The sequence below is a fragment of the Pomacea canaliculata genome, linkage group LG12 (assembly GCF_003073045.1).
Source record: "Pomacea canaliculata isolate SZHN2017 linkage group LG12, ASM307304v1, whole genome shotgun sequence".
Lineage (NCBI taxonomy): Eukaryota > Metazoa > Mollusca > Gastropoda > Architaenioglossa > Ampullariidae > Pomacea > Pomacea canaliculata.
In genome coordinates this window covers 10,353,441-10,369,425 of record NC_037601.1, presented here as the reverse complement: position 1 = coordinate 10,369,425, position 15,985 = coordinate 10,353,441, and the positions used below count along the sequence as shown (strand labels likewise).

The window sequence follows — 15,985 nt, the reverse complement described above, 5'->3', positions numbered from 1 at the left end:
GAGATGAACTGGCGATTTTTCTAGGGGAAGCAAGGTGTGTGAGGTTGAAGAGGGTAGTTTTTTTGTAGCCAATGTTTATTCTGTTTCAAGAAGTCGGAGATGAAATTCTCGAGCAGCATAAACTCCTCAGTTTCAAACAGTTCAGCATCCATCATAGAGCTAAATTGTCTGCCCACATCGCTCTCTCATCAGGATTTCTGTAGATAAACTCAAAGAGAATGGGAGCTGTGTATTTCCATTTGATTTCTAACCAGACTGATTCTACATTGTAATGTTCCAGGTGACCCAGGCGTTTGTAACTGACTGACGTGCTAGTGTAAGTAATCAGTCCTGTTTCAAGTTTTCTTTGTGGGTGCCTCCTTTCAAGTGTATGTTCGAGATCCATTATAAGGTATTTTAAGATGATTTTGATGGGAAGAAAGCGTATAACTCTAACAAGAGTTAAGAGTTAGACTGCAAGATGAAGAGAGTAACAAAGAGATTAGGAAAGGTATATAGAACAAGACAAGTACGAGAATTGTGAAGAGAGAAGTAAATGCTTTTGGAGGATAGTTTCAAATTATTGTAATGGGAATTAGAGCTGTAGTAGTTTAGTAATGAGTTCAAATACAGCCTGTTGTACCATGGTTTTGTGGCTTGGTGTACACATTAATCTTAATTTCGGCAGGTGAGTCCATGGAGGAACTGACGCCGTCCGACGGTCTATCCGTGGTCAGCTGTCTCCCCTTCGCCACCACAGTACTCTCAGTGTGTAGAATGTTATACCATTATTAATGAAAGCGAATTTCAATGTTTTATTTAATTCTATGATGCAGAGAGAGATATGTGGATGGATATTCCTGTGAAGTAGAATAGGTGATATCATTAACCTCGCTTTGGGGAAACAGGGACGGCTGATTGTGAGGAGGGTTCGTTACGTCCACTTGCTGATACTGTGTCCACGTTTGCAGTCGTTTATTCCAATACGTATAATCGTTGTAGTAATTTGTGGTTGTGGTACTGTCCCATGTAAAGTTGCCTATAGTTTGGTTCTCGACAAGCCAGAGAAAAACAGTACTTGACATTGTTCACTTTTTTGTTTGGTGCAGTCCATCAAGCACTGAATCACCTGAATGACAGTGGAAAATATTGGGATCCAGCTCTAAATTTATGTTTGAGGTAACTTTGTGAGTTTGGGTTTTTGTTACGGCATTCGTAGAATTGATGGCTGGAAGTTTAGAGATTGTCTCAGGAGATTGTGATAAAGAGAAACTGCATAGGGAAGTTGAACGGGGAACAGGAATGGATCTTCTGATTAGCAAATCCTGAAACAGAGGAAAGGTTAACTCGGGTTTTGCGAGGGAAGGGAACATGACGACTGATTGGGTTATGATGGACAAGATGGGAAGAAGAAAAAGGAATTAGGTCAGTTATTTTAGCATCGGTTGAGGGAGTTGCAGGCTTCTCTATGACATAATCAGCGTTGCTGATTTCAGTGATGTCTTGACTCCAGGTGTGTGCTGGAAAAGCCGCATGATCATGTTCAAGCCTCTGAGTGATTTGAGCAAAAGAAACCCGCGAGGAAGCAATTTCCTCAAGAAGACTTCTTGTGACTTGTTCAAATAACTCTAGAGGAACATACTCTATAGATGTACAAACTATTCCCTGGATAGGATGGAATGATACTCTTCCCAGGCTAACTCTTATTATATCTATATATTGTTGGCTCCTCCGTCGATGATTACCACTATTTTGGCTGGATTCCCCTCTTGCAGTGTTGGTAGAAGAAAGAGCTATTGTTTTCGTCTGCTTTGGAATAGCAGGGACATGGACAGAGGGAGTGGAAGGTGGCAGATCAGACGGCAGCCCTAATACATCTAGTAGGGCAAGGGAGCTAGGAGATATCCATGGATGTAAATGTTACGATGGATGTTACGTCACACAGAGGCTGTAAATTGTAAACTGATAGGTCGTCTTCATGAGACATCTTGAAGAATCACCGGAAAGCAACCTTACTTGGTCATTTTACAGAGGCAGAATCGCCTTTCGAGTCTATATCCACACAAGAGTGTGAACGAGAGCCACCCTTTTGCGACAACCTTTCCTTGAATCAGGACTGTGCATGTTGTTAGTTTATTTTCAAACAGATTTTATAGTATTATCCACTTGCAGACACATTTCCAGCGTTGACTGTCATAAATCAGAGGGTAAGGAATCCTTGTGGTTCATAACAGGAAGGTGAGGAGAGGTAGAGGAAGGTGAAGGTGACCATAATCATTCCATTTCGTTGAGACCTTTTAGGCTTATTTTGTCCGGCGTATCGTTGGTAAAGCACAAAGTTCCAGGCTGTCAGGTAGCAAGGAACAGTTTTGAACATTTTCTGGATAGGGTCGATGCTGTGGATAAATATTTCAACAATTCCATCTTTCTCAATACGGAAGTGGTCTGTACTTCGTTGTTTTGTGACAGTGTGTCCAGTCGGACCAGTGAGACATTAAGCACATCTTCACGACAGTCGTACGTATCGTTCAGATTGTGAATCACCGAATCCGTCATTACTGCTTGGAGTGATGGTTGAGGGGTTGAATATTATGCTTGATAAAACTCTGATTTGTGACGACGTGTCTGCTTACAGCGATAAATAATTACATTCAAAGGAAACATACCTTGACTCAATGCTAAAGCTGGAGCATACAGCACGATTGCCATGTAAAATACCTGCAAAGATCAATAGAGATCATTAACATCAAGCTAAGCTTAGTAGATATAATTAACATCAAGCACTATAATGGGCTTAAAATATACGTTATTTTCCTAAAATCAATAATATAAAATGAGTATGCATTTCGACTTTGTCCAAGCAATACGATATATTATGTCAGTTTTCCTTAGTGTCTTATTCTGTAAACCGTAAAACAATGGGTAACTAATTTCTTAAATGGCTGGTTTCATCTTTATTACAAATAAACAATTATCAAACATTTTTCTAAAATGACTAGGACATAGTCCTCCTCCTCCTCCTCCTCATCATCATCATCATCATCATCATCATCATCATCGTCATCGTCATCGTCTCTCACTTAACTAGTTCCGGCCGGACTTGCAAGCTTGTACCTACCTTCGGAGGCAGGCGTTGGACGCAAAGACGCGCCGCGCCATCTAGACTGAACTTGAGCACCTTAATGTTTGTGACGTTTTAATGTTTGTTAACACTTTAATCTTTGCTAACACCTTACTGAGTGCTAACACCTTGATGTTTGTTGACACCTTATTGTTTGTTAACCTGTTTTCCTTCGCTTACTTTGACGTAGTCCTTCCACATACCCTTGAAGGGATGTCTTCGGTAGTGTCATGTCGAACAGCTTGATAATTGTTTGTTTCTTGTCTCTTGAAAGTCCTTGGCCAGGCACAGCAAATATATTATACCTGGGCAACCTAAGGCAATCACTGTGTTCTTTGTTTAAAGAATGTGCAAGTCGTGGATTAGGGTTAAGGTTAGGGTTAACCCCGCTGACCCCGCAACTGTCTTGAATGAATGTGTTGAGACGCATCCGTTGTGACACTGTTCATATAAATCTCTGTTCTCCCATGTCCGATGGTGCGATCATGGCTTTGCTCCTGTCCTGTCAATGCTGATATTCATCCCATTTGCTCTCGCGCTGTCGGTCAGTCTGTAAGGTATTGTTATTCTCTGCCATCAGGTCAATGTTGTCGTTACGTACGGGCTTTCCATCCATGGAAAGGAGGAGTGTGGTGGCTGTAAAACGTGTCTCGCATGACGTTTTTCAAGATGACCTTGAAAACTGAAGGCAACAGGAGATGTCTAAGAACGGTCGACCACTGTATATGAAAGAAGTCTTAGTTGTTGAATAGTACTGTGCTCCTTCAGCTCTTGTATAGCATTTCGATTACTTGAACGGGTCCCTCTACGATATTGCGAACCAACCCCCCCCCCCCCCCCCCCGTGCCAGGCTGTCAAACGCCTTTTTAAACTCGATAACGTTCGCGAAGGGCTGCCTCTGGTGGTGTGTGCGCTTTTTCATAAAGATGCCACTGGATAGGTTTTCTCTGTAAGCCCACCTTAAGGAAACATTGTCGCAGTGCCTTGTGAGCAATCTAAATTCCGGGCAGGGAACAGTGAAAAGGGTACTACTGGGGCCAAACCATCACCAGTTTTGCTGAAAGAAGGATCCTCTATTAGTATGTGGAATGTCCGAACATTAAACCAATGGAGCGGGATAAAAGAGCTCACCCATGAGTTGCAAGGATATCAGTGGGAGATTGTGGGATGCAGAAGTCAGATGACGAGGTTATGGATATACAACACATAATGAAGGTCACAGGTTCTGGTACAAAACCAAACACGAGTATGGTGAGGGTTTCTTTGTATACAGGTCATTAGTTGACGCAGTCATTAGCTGTACACCCATTTCCAGAAGGTTAATCTTCATTGGCATATTTTCTAGGTCTCACAATGTCACCATTATCTAGGCTAACGCTGACTTCTAGAAGAAACCAAAGACAGGGTCCTAAAGTTTTTAGAATTCGTCCCATTTGAGCTGCTGAAGCATGACGGGTAAGAAAGAGCGAGGGTCCTTACCGTCTGTCAAAGAGTGTGGGAAAACAAAGAATGGCCTAACGCAGACCTGGGCAAACGACGGCCCGCGGGCCGGATCCGGCCCGCCTCCTGTCTCTGACCGGCCCGCCTGCTGGCCGCCCACCAGTAAATATACTATATATACAGCATTGGGTAAAACTGAGTTAACTATATTAGTCCGGCCCTCTAGAACCATCCCAGTTTCTCATCCGGCCCTCTAGAACCATTCCAGTTTCTCATCCGGCCCCTTGGGAAAATTAATTGCCCACCCCTGGCCTAACGAATGGACGTAGAAGCTGCTAGTAGAAGAGCAGACACAAACCCAGTTGAAAAGATCTTCAAAGGGCGCATAGAAAATCATCTACAACACCATAGGAAGCTTACTACAACTTCATCGACTTCAAGAAGACATTCTAGTACTTAGTATCTGTTAATAAATGTTGCAAACAGAAAGAGAAGTTTGGGGTTTTACTATATTGTATTATCTTAGTATCCTGCAAACAGAAGGGGTTATTTAATTTGACTATAGATATAGCATCTTGTAATATAGTCAGTAACAGTCTTGTCTTTCTTTCGTGCTTAAAGAAAAATAATAGGCAGCTGAAACCATCGATTTGGTGTATTTTTGTTTTTTGTCATTGTACTTCGCTTGATATTTTCACAGCGACGAACAAAAAGTCTTACAACAACCTACTCACCCAACAACCAACCCACACCACGCCACCCATCAAATCAAACAACAAAAGCAACAAATCTATAACCTATTAATAATAATAATAGAGTAAGGAAGGGGATGAAATGAGCATACCATCTGAAGAGAAAAGACGCTTGAACCCATAAGTCGTATCAGTCGGCCAAAGCGAAGCTCCAGGTACTGCAAAGACAAACGCTTCATTATTACACAGTTAGTGTTGCCTTATTATAATAATAGGAACTTTAAGCTGCTTGGACGGTAAGCCATGGGAATGCAAGCATACGTGAGTTGCAGTCAGTTTCTATGAACCAATGCGTGCCGCTCCCATAATGTTCAACAACGGGAAAGACGATGACATTCTCGCTACACGATCGCTACACACTTTTATACACATAGTAGATCCACAAAGTGATATTAAACTTAACACTCAGTTCCAAGCATATCTATAAAAACATATTGTCTATTTATGGCATGAGACAAGTAAATTACTACCACCTCCCATATAAGTATACTATATTATAAATTTATGAAATGAAGAGTGACATTACTTCAACCATATACATGTATAGTGTTTCTAAAAGACCATGCTTAATGATTCTCTTTTTTTGCAGAAATCCATATACATTAGCAACATCTCTCCCCCTTTATATATATGTCCATTTATATTAGCAATATCTCTCCCCTCTCTTTATATATGCTACCAATATCTTACCCTCTCTATAACTCCATATATAGTAGCAATATATTTCCCTCTATATAATGATGATGATTATTATATGTACTTGTAACACGCTGCATCATGAACAAGATAAATCCCACTCTCTGAGCAGACCAATAATGATAAATGAAAGATAACAGCCAGAGGACAGCGAGGTACGTATAGACATACTAAACAACACAAAGATGAGGTACAAGAGTAGAACGTAAAGCAACGGATGAAGGAATGAAGGGATGTAAGGACAGCAAACAGGGTGAGATACATGATGGTTAGCATAACAGACATTATTGCTAGGGAGTTAAGAGTAGTAAGATACATATATATTCATATATATATATATATCCATTCATATATATATATTAGCAATAAGCGTAAGAGTGAGAGTATGAACTATATAAATTTCGCATTTATTATTATAAATGAAGTCATCAAAAAGTATTACGTTCATAGCAAGAGTTCTTCCCATCAGCTCAGTGAATATACCTATTTCTCTCCCCTACCAGCTCAGCAAGAATACTTATTTTTTTCCCCTATCAGCTCAGTATGTTCACTGGGTACACCTATTTCTCTCCCGTTGTAGGGACTCACGGTTCAAAGTCTAGCTTCGTTTTAGTCCTTCAAGCAGAGGTAGAACTGTATGCTTATAGCATAAGTAGATCAAAGATGCATCTTGGGTAACCCACGTGACCTTTTGATGCAAACAATGAAGTTACATCACGCCATGGCGGGATAGGGAATTCCAGACTCCTCTTAGTAGACTGATAGCGCGTGTGGACACCAAATCATCTGACTGCTCATATCTGATTACCTGATTGGCGGAGTGTCAAATGCTGGTGGATTATTAATTTTCTAAGGACGGTAGACATAACTGTTATTTTTTTCGCATTTCATTTGTTTTTAAAAAACCCATTAACGTTAAATGTTTTAAAGGGATTCTAAAGGCAAACTAAAACTGCTTAGAATCGCGTAAAGAGTAGGATAAATTTGAATCTCGTATATTTATAGGTGTGTTCATGTGGAAAACGTTGAAGGTTCTTAGTAGAATGTTGTGTTTAATAACAGAAATTACACGGGACTCTTTTTTTGCTTCCACGAAGTCTCGTTCTCCGTCACGTGACCCTATGACGTGTTGTTTCCATAGTGAGAACCATGCCTCAAGAATGTGCTGCACCCGATTGCTACAAAAAGATGGAAAAGATTCAAAATTTTCTTTTCATCAGTTTCCGAAAGACAGAGCCTTACAAGCCTTACACACAGAGTGCGTCATAGAATAAAAAGACGACGTCAAATCTTTTCAATGACCACAAACAATGAGCATTCTTCGGAATGGATACCTGCGCATTACAAATCGACATCATCATCATCATCATCATCATCATCATCATCATCATCATCATCATCATCATCATCATCATCATCATCAAACACTTCCTGTCAGAGACTGACGCCACAACAAGACTCGTCTGCTTGATCATCTCGGGAAGCTATCGTGGTTACTCGGCGGAAGGACACAAGGGTCGATTTCACTGGATTTTTTCGATTTTTATAAACTTCGGCAACCAAAATAGTGCTAATAAGTGGTAAACGAATCCTTTATTTCTCCTGTGTTGCTCTCGTGCTCTGTAACTGTAACTAAATATATTTTTGAAACGTTTGACCGTCGCCAGAGCCTTATCACAAGCCTTGAGTATCCCTTTAAACGTTGCCGAACCTTTTTGTTTAAAAAGGGTAGAAGAGTGCCGCGAGCGTAGTTACATGTAGATGTACGCTCACACTCGCAGACATTCATAACTGCACTCTTTCACAAAATGTTAAGCCTCTATCAACAGTGAGTATACCTATTTCTCTTCCCCATCACCTCAGTGAGTATCCATAACCTCAGGATACATGGTCCTGCTGCCAAAAACCTCTTCCACACCTCCCAGCTTGGTGAATTGTTTGGTATTATCTGGTATTGTCAGATATTATCTGCCGAATTTCGTTAGAAGGTCCGTTGTAAGACTCTGGTCGTTCCATCACAGCTAGGCAGTCCAGCCCATTTCTTTCAGCTCTCTTACACCCACCCCCTTTGTTTATCAAGCCAGGCCTACCTCCTCTCAGCTCATAGATATACTTCGCGCATAAAGCTTGAAGTCAATATCTTCTCATTTCCTAGGCGAACTAAAACAAGCACAATCGTGCGTGGTTATGCGCGTGCTTGAGAGGTGTGTGCTTTCATTGTCTCGCCAGCACACGATTTAGTTAGGGGCAAGGGGAGGTGAACCGTCTAGAAAGTCACACAGGTGGAGCTCTCAGTTCCGTTAGCCTGGTTTGTTGTTCTTTACTGTGCTCCTCTTTGTCCGCCTCTGACGGGGCCTGTTGGCAAATGTTTTAGCAAGTCGTTTTTAAACTAAGGAAGAAAACTCTGGTGTTGAGGGCTGTGAGGAGTGAGGGATGTGTAATGTCTTGTTTCACACGGTGCGACTAAAGTGGAGGCGTCTACAAGGGGTGTGCGAACGATCTTAGCCAAACGTTAACACAGACAACAACTCCAGAATGTAATGCTTTGGTATTTTCCCGTAAATAATTCGTCAAAAAAGGAAAAAAATCTTTGCGGACAGAGGCTGGTCCCCCTTTAAGGCAGGTTAGCAACTCCCCACTCGTCAGATCTGATCAGTCGTAGGATTGCCGTTCACATGATATCAATAATGTTCATAGATAACACAACAGTACTGTTTGATTTTGACTTTGCGCCAATACTGACAGATTTGTTGACCTGTACTACAATACTGACAGACCTGTTGACCAGAACTACATTCAGCATCTAGGTTAAACTGACTGCGGCAGTGTGGGGCTACATTACAGCTATTTGAAGAGATAAGTATACCATTAAAGAACGTGAATAGCAGATAAGCCTCTCGGGTATCAGGCGATGCTAAAACCTTGGCTCTTAGAACAACTGTTACAGTCGCGTGATGCTGGAATTGCCTTTACTTAGTACACGGTTATGTGACGTCAGTGTTGCCTTCACCTCGGACACGATGATGTTGTGTCAGTATGCTCTCACCTCGTACACGATGATGTTGTGTCAGTATGCTCGGACACGATGATGTCATGCCAATATGCTCTCACCTCGGACACGATGATGTTGTGTCAGTATGCTCTTACCTCGGACACGATGATGTTGTCAGTATGCTCTCACCTCGTACACGATGATGTTGTGTCAGTATGCTCTTACCTCGTACACGGTCGCGACCTTCAGCTGGTAGAAGAAGGGAATGAAGACATGCGCAGTCAGCGGGACGGAGATGAAGAAGGAGAGAGTGAAGAGAGCGAAGGACGCCCCATTCAGATAGACTTCTAGTGGTGTGCCCAGCACAGACACGGCAGACAAGAAACTGGCTAGTACGCTCATCGAGACAGGAAAAAGCTGCAGTTGTCGTCCTGCACAGAAAACGTTGGAGACGCCTCGAATACAACAAATGGTGGAGGGGGGGATATACGGGTGCGTGGGTGGTGTTATAACAGTAATAACTCTACATCTAAACTATAATTATTTATCTAGCCCACTCAGTAAGTACTTCTACTTATAAAATTAAATATTTCCAAAGAAATGATATTATCTCCCCTATAGCTTCAGCCATCACAGTGTTTATCCATAATACCGCAGCCATTGCAGTACGTACCCACAATACCCCAGCAATCTAACGTACCTCCATGCAGATACTCTGACGTAGTCCGTTGACCTTTAAGGCAACAAGCTGTGTAAAACCCAATGCCTGTGGATACAGCAAGCACGGCGGCCAAAACCAAGTAGTCTGCCCAGTGGAAGTCTGTTGCGGCGTTCGTCATAATAAATGGTTTGTCGGTGACCTGATATTGTACAGAAAAAGTTGCAACCAATGAGATAACGTTTGCCAACTTCAATCTGAAGGTGTACCCAAAAGTACTCTATGGACTAACAAATAGGAGCTGTTCTCAGCTTTCTGCATCTCTATTTCGTGCATAAACGTTTCCTGAAAGCTTCCCAATCAAAATATAATGATAATCATGTTTCTTTCATTTGTCGTTCTGCATACTATGAGCCCCGAAGATCAGCTCCATTTGCCATACTCTGTCCATCTCAACCACCAAAATTCTCATCAGCTCATTTGTTCTGTCTAAACTAGACTACTGCAACTCTCTTCTTGGTTACTGCCAACATTATCTCATTGATAAGCTTCAGAAAGTCCAGAACTCAGCTGCTCGTCTCGTTTTCCCGACTCGCAAATGTGAACATATCACACCACTTCTTCGCTCTCTTTGTTGGCTACCGTTTAAAACTAGATTAGCCTACATTCTGTCAGCTCTATGCTATGGATTCTTTAAAGGCTCCTCCCCCTCCCACTACTTTACTGAAATCTTGTCTGTCCACGTCCCAGCCTGAAGCCTTCGCTCCTCATCAGACTCGCTCATTCTATCCTCCCTCCCATAAAGACGGTTACATACGGACAACGGACTTCCTCCCTCTGTGCTGCTAAGCAGTGGAAATCTCCTCCACATCATATTCGCCACTCGGACTCCAAGGCTACATTCAAACACTCTCTGAAAACATCTTTTCGCAAAGTACTATCCCTGAAATAGTATCCTTAACTCCCGTTAAGTGTGTCTGTCATGTTAACCATCCAGTATGGTTCCAACTGTTTACAATATCCGCCATACCATCATACATTGCTTTACGTTCTATGTCTGTATCTCTCTAAGTTGTCTGCGCAGAAAGTGCAATCTATCTTGGTTGTGGTACTGCGCATTACAAATGCCCATTGTTATTATTAAAACTAAAATACCCACCTATCAGCTGTCAAAAACAATATACCAACTTTTATAAGATAGATACGACGGTATGTTTCTTCTTAAATTATAATTTTCTGTTGTTGAATACTGGTGGTTATGGAGGGATGAGATGTATTGCTCCGTGCTAGTAGGTAATTGAAGATGCCTTGGCAAAGCACGCGCCCAGTCACTCATTCTCTGAGGTTCAAGAGTAAAGGAAAAAGATTATCTGGATACTTTATTGCGTATATTGTCAACACAGAATTTCAAAGGCCTAAAGCTAACTTTTGGACTTCTATTATTTGGACAAAAAATCTCGTTGGCAATTATGCAAGAAAAGTTTAGCTGAGATATGACCTGAGACAGTCACGTGAGAAATGTGACAAAATATAGCGAGACGGTCGGTGTACCCTATTTAAGATACGATCAACTGAGACAGTCAAGAAATGATATTATGGTCAATGGCGATAATCAAACTGCTTCTGTATGTTTGCAGTCTCTCGAGGTATCATATTGCTTACGTAGTCGTGGACACAAATTTGTAGAAGGGAGGATCCGATATATTTGTAAGTCTAGAAGCCTGAACAAACTGCATCAGATTTTGATGTAGCGATCAGTGTTGAACCGAGATTTGTATCTAATGACTTGTGTTGAGAAGGCAGCTATCATTTGTAGCTTTTCTTCTAGCAAAACAGAGCACATATAGGGAGGACTTACTACCGCTGTGGTTGTTAACGAGCTGTAGACGACAGTATCATGTCATTTCAGACTGGAAGTCCAGCAGACAAGAAAAACCCAACGGCCAAAGCTCGTGTGTGATTTGAAAGGACCAAGGGTATCCACTCTTGTTAGCCAGCATTGAAATAGGCGACAGGTCGCTAGAAGATAAACATAAAAACCTGCGGCTTCCAAGTGTTCAACACTGTGACAAGATGAATAGTGCAACCTGCCGATTCTCATTGCCCAACCCTGCGACAGAAGATAAACATTATAGCCTGCGGGGTCTCCGTGATCAACACTGTGACACGCAACGGTTTATTTTTCTTATTTTTTTCGGTTTGTTTTTTGTCTTGGAAGTGGTTAGCACATTTGTGTTTACTAACACGGAGAACGATATGTTTACCTAGCCGAAACCTTGACAGACGCCACCATGAAACTGACGCCTAGCACCGCTATCATATCACACTAGTAACGCTCTTACCAGTCGTCCCGAATTCCTAGAACACATGATCATTGCACAACACTAACACACATGGTCATAGACTTATGGCTATGATCAACCCACAACACTAACACACATAGTTATAGCTATGGTCGTTCCAAAATACTAACACATATTTAATGGCAGGGTCTGGAGAATGGCCATCCCAGTTGACCCAAATACTAAAACATCTGAAAGTTTGATCTTTCCATCTGCCATTAGTTACAGCCAGTGCTACATTATTTTTCACCAGGTGTGTAAGTTAAGAAACATCGAAGCATAAAAGTCACAGTCAAAACACTCTCCAGTATGTTTTGGTACAGTAATACAGCATATAGGAAACAAAATTCGTAATTTAGGAAAAACACAAATTGGTTGTGTCAAATAAGTATTGCAAATTGAAAGGAGAAACTTTATTTGTCAGCGAAATAAAGTTCTCACTAGTAGAGAGTACACAAGGGTGACGGGAGTAATACAAGGCTGGATACTAACTACTAGTCAGTTCTCCAACTATTGCCGACAGACCGCAGATATACAACAGCAGTATGAAGACCACATGGTCAATTTAACACATTAATTCCCCTTGCTATCTACTTGGTCAACTTCACTGACTGTGATGATGATCTCGACTTCACTTAACCGAACGTAGTTTATTTACTCATTTAATTTTAACCCTTTTTGTAATTTTGGTTGTTTTTGCTTAATCCAGGGATTAATCCATATCCGGCCCGCGACGCGGTGCCATCCGGCCCATTCTGCCCACAGTGCAGAAAATCCGCATGTTAGTAATAAAAAAAAAACCCCAAAAAACCCCGAAAAAAACCCGAAAAAAAGGGAAGAAGTATTTACAGTGTTGTCCATAGGAATGGGAATCCCATGGGAATCCCATGGGAAACGTCCCATGGGATGGGATGGGATGGGACAGCACACATTTGTGTTTCCCATGGTAGTCGATACTTGATATTGCAAAATAAATTTACTGTTATTTCATTCATCAAGGATTTAAATCTTTCCTCTGAATCATCTATTGTATGTGAAGTAGCAGGAATTATAGAACAAAAGCCGAAAAGTGGTTTTCAATGTTGTCCATAGGATTGTTAATACCATGGGAATCCCATGGGAAACGTCCCGTGGGATGGGACGGGATGGGACAGGCATAAATTGCCATGGGACGGGATGGGATGAGATAGAAAAATATGTCCCATGGACAACCCTGAGTATTTATCCCTACGTAGGGGCGTTTCTCAATCTTTTTTTCGATGGACGAACATTTCGATTCAGTGCTCTGACTTGGTGTCTTTACGATGAGGCCGGACATTCAGAAGTTGGTTTCGGGAAAACAACTTCAAATATCCCACTAATTACTACATAATTAATGGTAAGTACACCTTGTTTCTAATAAAAAATGCCATGTGCTCTATTTTTTTTTCTTTTTTGTATTTTTGCGGTGAAGTGGCCTGCGACACGGCTGTCCGAAATGGATATGGCCCGCAGGCCGAAAAAGGTTGGGCATCACTGGCTTAATCAATTGTAAACTTGTTATCGAGTGGGGCACTATAACTGTCCTAACAGTATTGTAAGGGATTCCTTGTATTTGTCACAGAATCATTGCTTAGTGTTATTTATAATATACTAGAAAGAATGTTCAGGATACAGTAAAATGATACAGTAAAATCACATGAAAGATAGAGCGGAAAGTTAGCATTTCGGAGGTAGTACACATGTAAGATGGCGGGACGGAGAATTTGACGAACTACCCGTGTATACACCAGCTTCTTCTTCCCACTATCGACTGTTGCCAGGCAATCCGTTTTTCAAGACCGAAGTCAGTCTAGTGGTAAAAAACCCACTACAGTTTCTGACCACCTTTTTTTCAAGATCTTTATCAATGGCAAAAAATCACTTCAGTTAATAAGATTCATTATTTACCACCACCTTTAATAAGTTGTTTATCACAACTTGGAGAGCTCAGGCCTTGTTGGTTCCAAAACAAAAATGGATACAAAAGTAGCTTACCTGTTTAGTACTGCTGTCCTGAATAGGTCCTTACAAACACGGCACCGTCTTCTCGAGGCAAAGATAGATGAGATGGTCGAGTCACAGCATCTTACAAGGAAGTAGACAGGTGAAATGCCAGAGTTACAGTGTTCCTACTACCACTGGTACGGTGCTCTTGGCGGCCTGCAGTACAACACGTCCGCCGTTTCTGTTCTCCACTGAGAATCTTGACTTGAAGGAAGCTGTTTGTCTGAAACCTTGCTTTCGCCAGCGCCCGTTATTACCTGAGCCACTGGCTGCGTCGTCGCGCGTTAAACTGCCTGCACAAGTATTTACTTCTGTTATTCGTAGTCTAAATCGTATGAAAGTATTCCTGGGCTTTTTAAAACTATTACTGCAAGGTACTTTCCTGGTTAAAACTCTTATTTAAACTGAGTGTAGGCTGAATATTTATCACTTGACTGTATTTTCTCTTTCCATTTCTGAAAAAAAGTCTTCTTTCAATCTTTCTTTGAATAAAGATAAACGCCGCACCGTCTTCGGCCTCACTTTATTCCCTAGCACTGCAGGGGGTCTTTCATTGCTTTTACCTACAATAGTCCTAAATTTATCTGCATCTTGTCATCTTATATGTCTGTTTTGGAAATAGTGACTTATTCATGATGTTTAGGTTTTTGCCAGTATTTCACAACCCTTACTGTGCTATTGATATGCAGTAGGGTGACCCCATCCTCACTCCACACCATTGAGGATTCTAATTTCTACGAACATAAACTTTTTAATGGCTAGTAAATGACTGCTTTCTATGTCAACCCCCAGAATTCAGAAGAATATAACAGCATATGGAGGACCTGGGTATCAGTTTAAAGAAAATACTCTCTTATGTTCACATTATTGTTATTTTAAAAGCTGAGCTACTCTGTCTTTTTTTTTTTTGACAGTGCAGTCAAGGTTAGATAATTTTGCAGTTACGGTAAAACCTAAATGCCTGTAGCTGTTTCTGAATTTTGAATTCACGGGCTATGTCAGTCCAATCTCAAATTCTTGTTAAAATGATTTGATTCAATGACATTGTCTGATACTCTCTCATTTAATGGATGAAGAAATACTTTAATTCAGCGGTTCTCAACCTTTTACTTGTGGCGACCCCCCTGACGAACACCGGTACGTCCGCGACCCCCCTTAGCCAGCTAGGTCGATGGAAGAGCGGGGGAGCCTTAGCTAACCTCCAACCCCGCGTCGAGGAAATCAACAACGGAAGAACAAAGTTCGTATCTGCAAAAAGTATAACTGTTAATGAAATTTTACTAAAGCAAATTCTGCGGTGCTAATAAATATTATTTTATTAATTTTATTGGACACTCTCTTTGATTAATGAGAAGGTTGAGCCTGCTTGCTGTTGCATAGAGAAGCGAACCTGTGTGCGATGTTCGTACCCACTGCTATTCGCAGCTCAGCCTCTGCGTCCACACGATTTCTGTATTGAGACTTCAGTGCTACCAATGCTGAAAATCCTTGCTCACACATATACAAAGTTGAAAATGTTAGAAGAACTTTCATTGCTTTCTCAGAAAGCACCGTTGACGCTAATCCAGAATGTTGGCACTGGTGTTGTTTGGAAGACCATTTTCAGGGATTGGTCACTCGAAAGGTTGATGAGCTGCTCTTCTTCTTCCGTGGACAACTCGCTTGTGCTAGGTAGGATCAGCCAGAAATGGATTACGAATCCAATCGTATTTAGTCACATCAATATCAGCGAAGTAATGCTGAAACCTTTCTTGCAGTCCGTTTAGATGGGCAATAATTACATTCTTCACCTGATCAAGATTCAAGTTGTCAGCCTTGACCTTACACAAGCACGGAAACATATCCAAAATATTTTCTCTTGCGTCCACAACGAAATTTTTCGGACGAAAGCATTCATCTTGTCAGTTGTTTGTAATATGGTGGTGTCTTTCCCTTGCAGAGACGTATTCACAACGTTCAGCTTCTCAAATATGTCCGATA

General features: G+C 41.4%; 1 protein-coding gene across 2 annotated transcripts in view; it reads right to left on the bottom strand.

Moving 5' to 3' along the window:
• The window catches only part of LOC112577042 (sodium-dependent multivitamin transporter-like), a 47,444-nt gene extending 33,161 nt beyond the window's left edge, over positions 1-14,283 (bottom strand). For both annotated transcript variants that reach the window (XM_025259946.1, XM_025259947.1), the window contains exons 1-5: positions 13,997-14,283; positions 9,681-9,840; positions 9,206-9,411; positions 5,385-5,450; positions 2,646-2,697 (exon numbers count right to left, since the gene is read on the bottom strand). In XM_025259946.1, coding sequence (XP_025115731.1) covers positions 2,646-2,697; positions 5,385-5,450; positions 9,206-9,411; positions 9,681-9,819 — 463 coding nt within the window. In that variant the 5' untranslated portion in view covers positions 9,820-9,840; positions 13,997-14,283. The remainder of the gene's footprint in view (positions 1-2,645; positions 2,698-5,384; positions 5,451-9,205; positions 9,412-9,680; positions 9,841-13,996) is intronic.
• Positions 14,284-15,985: the final 1,702 nt, after the last annotated feature.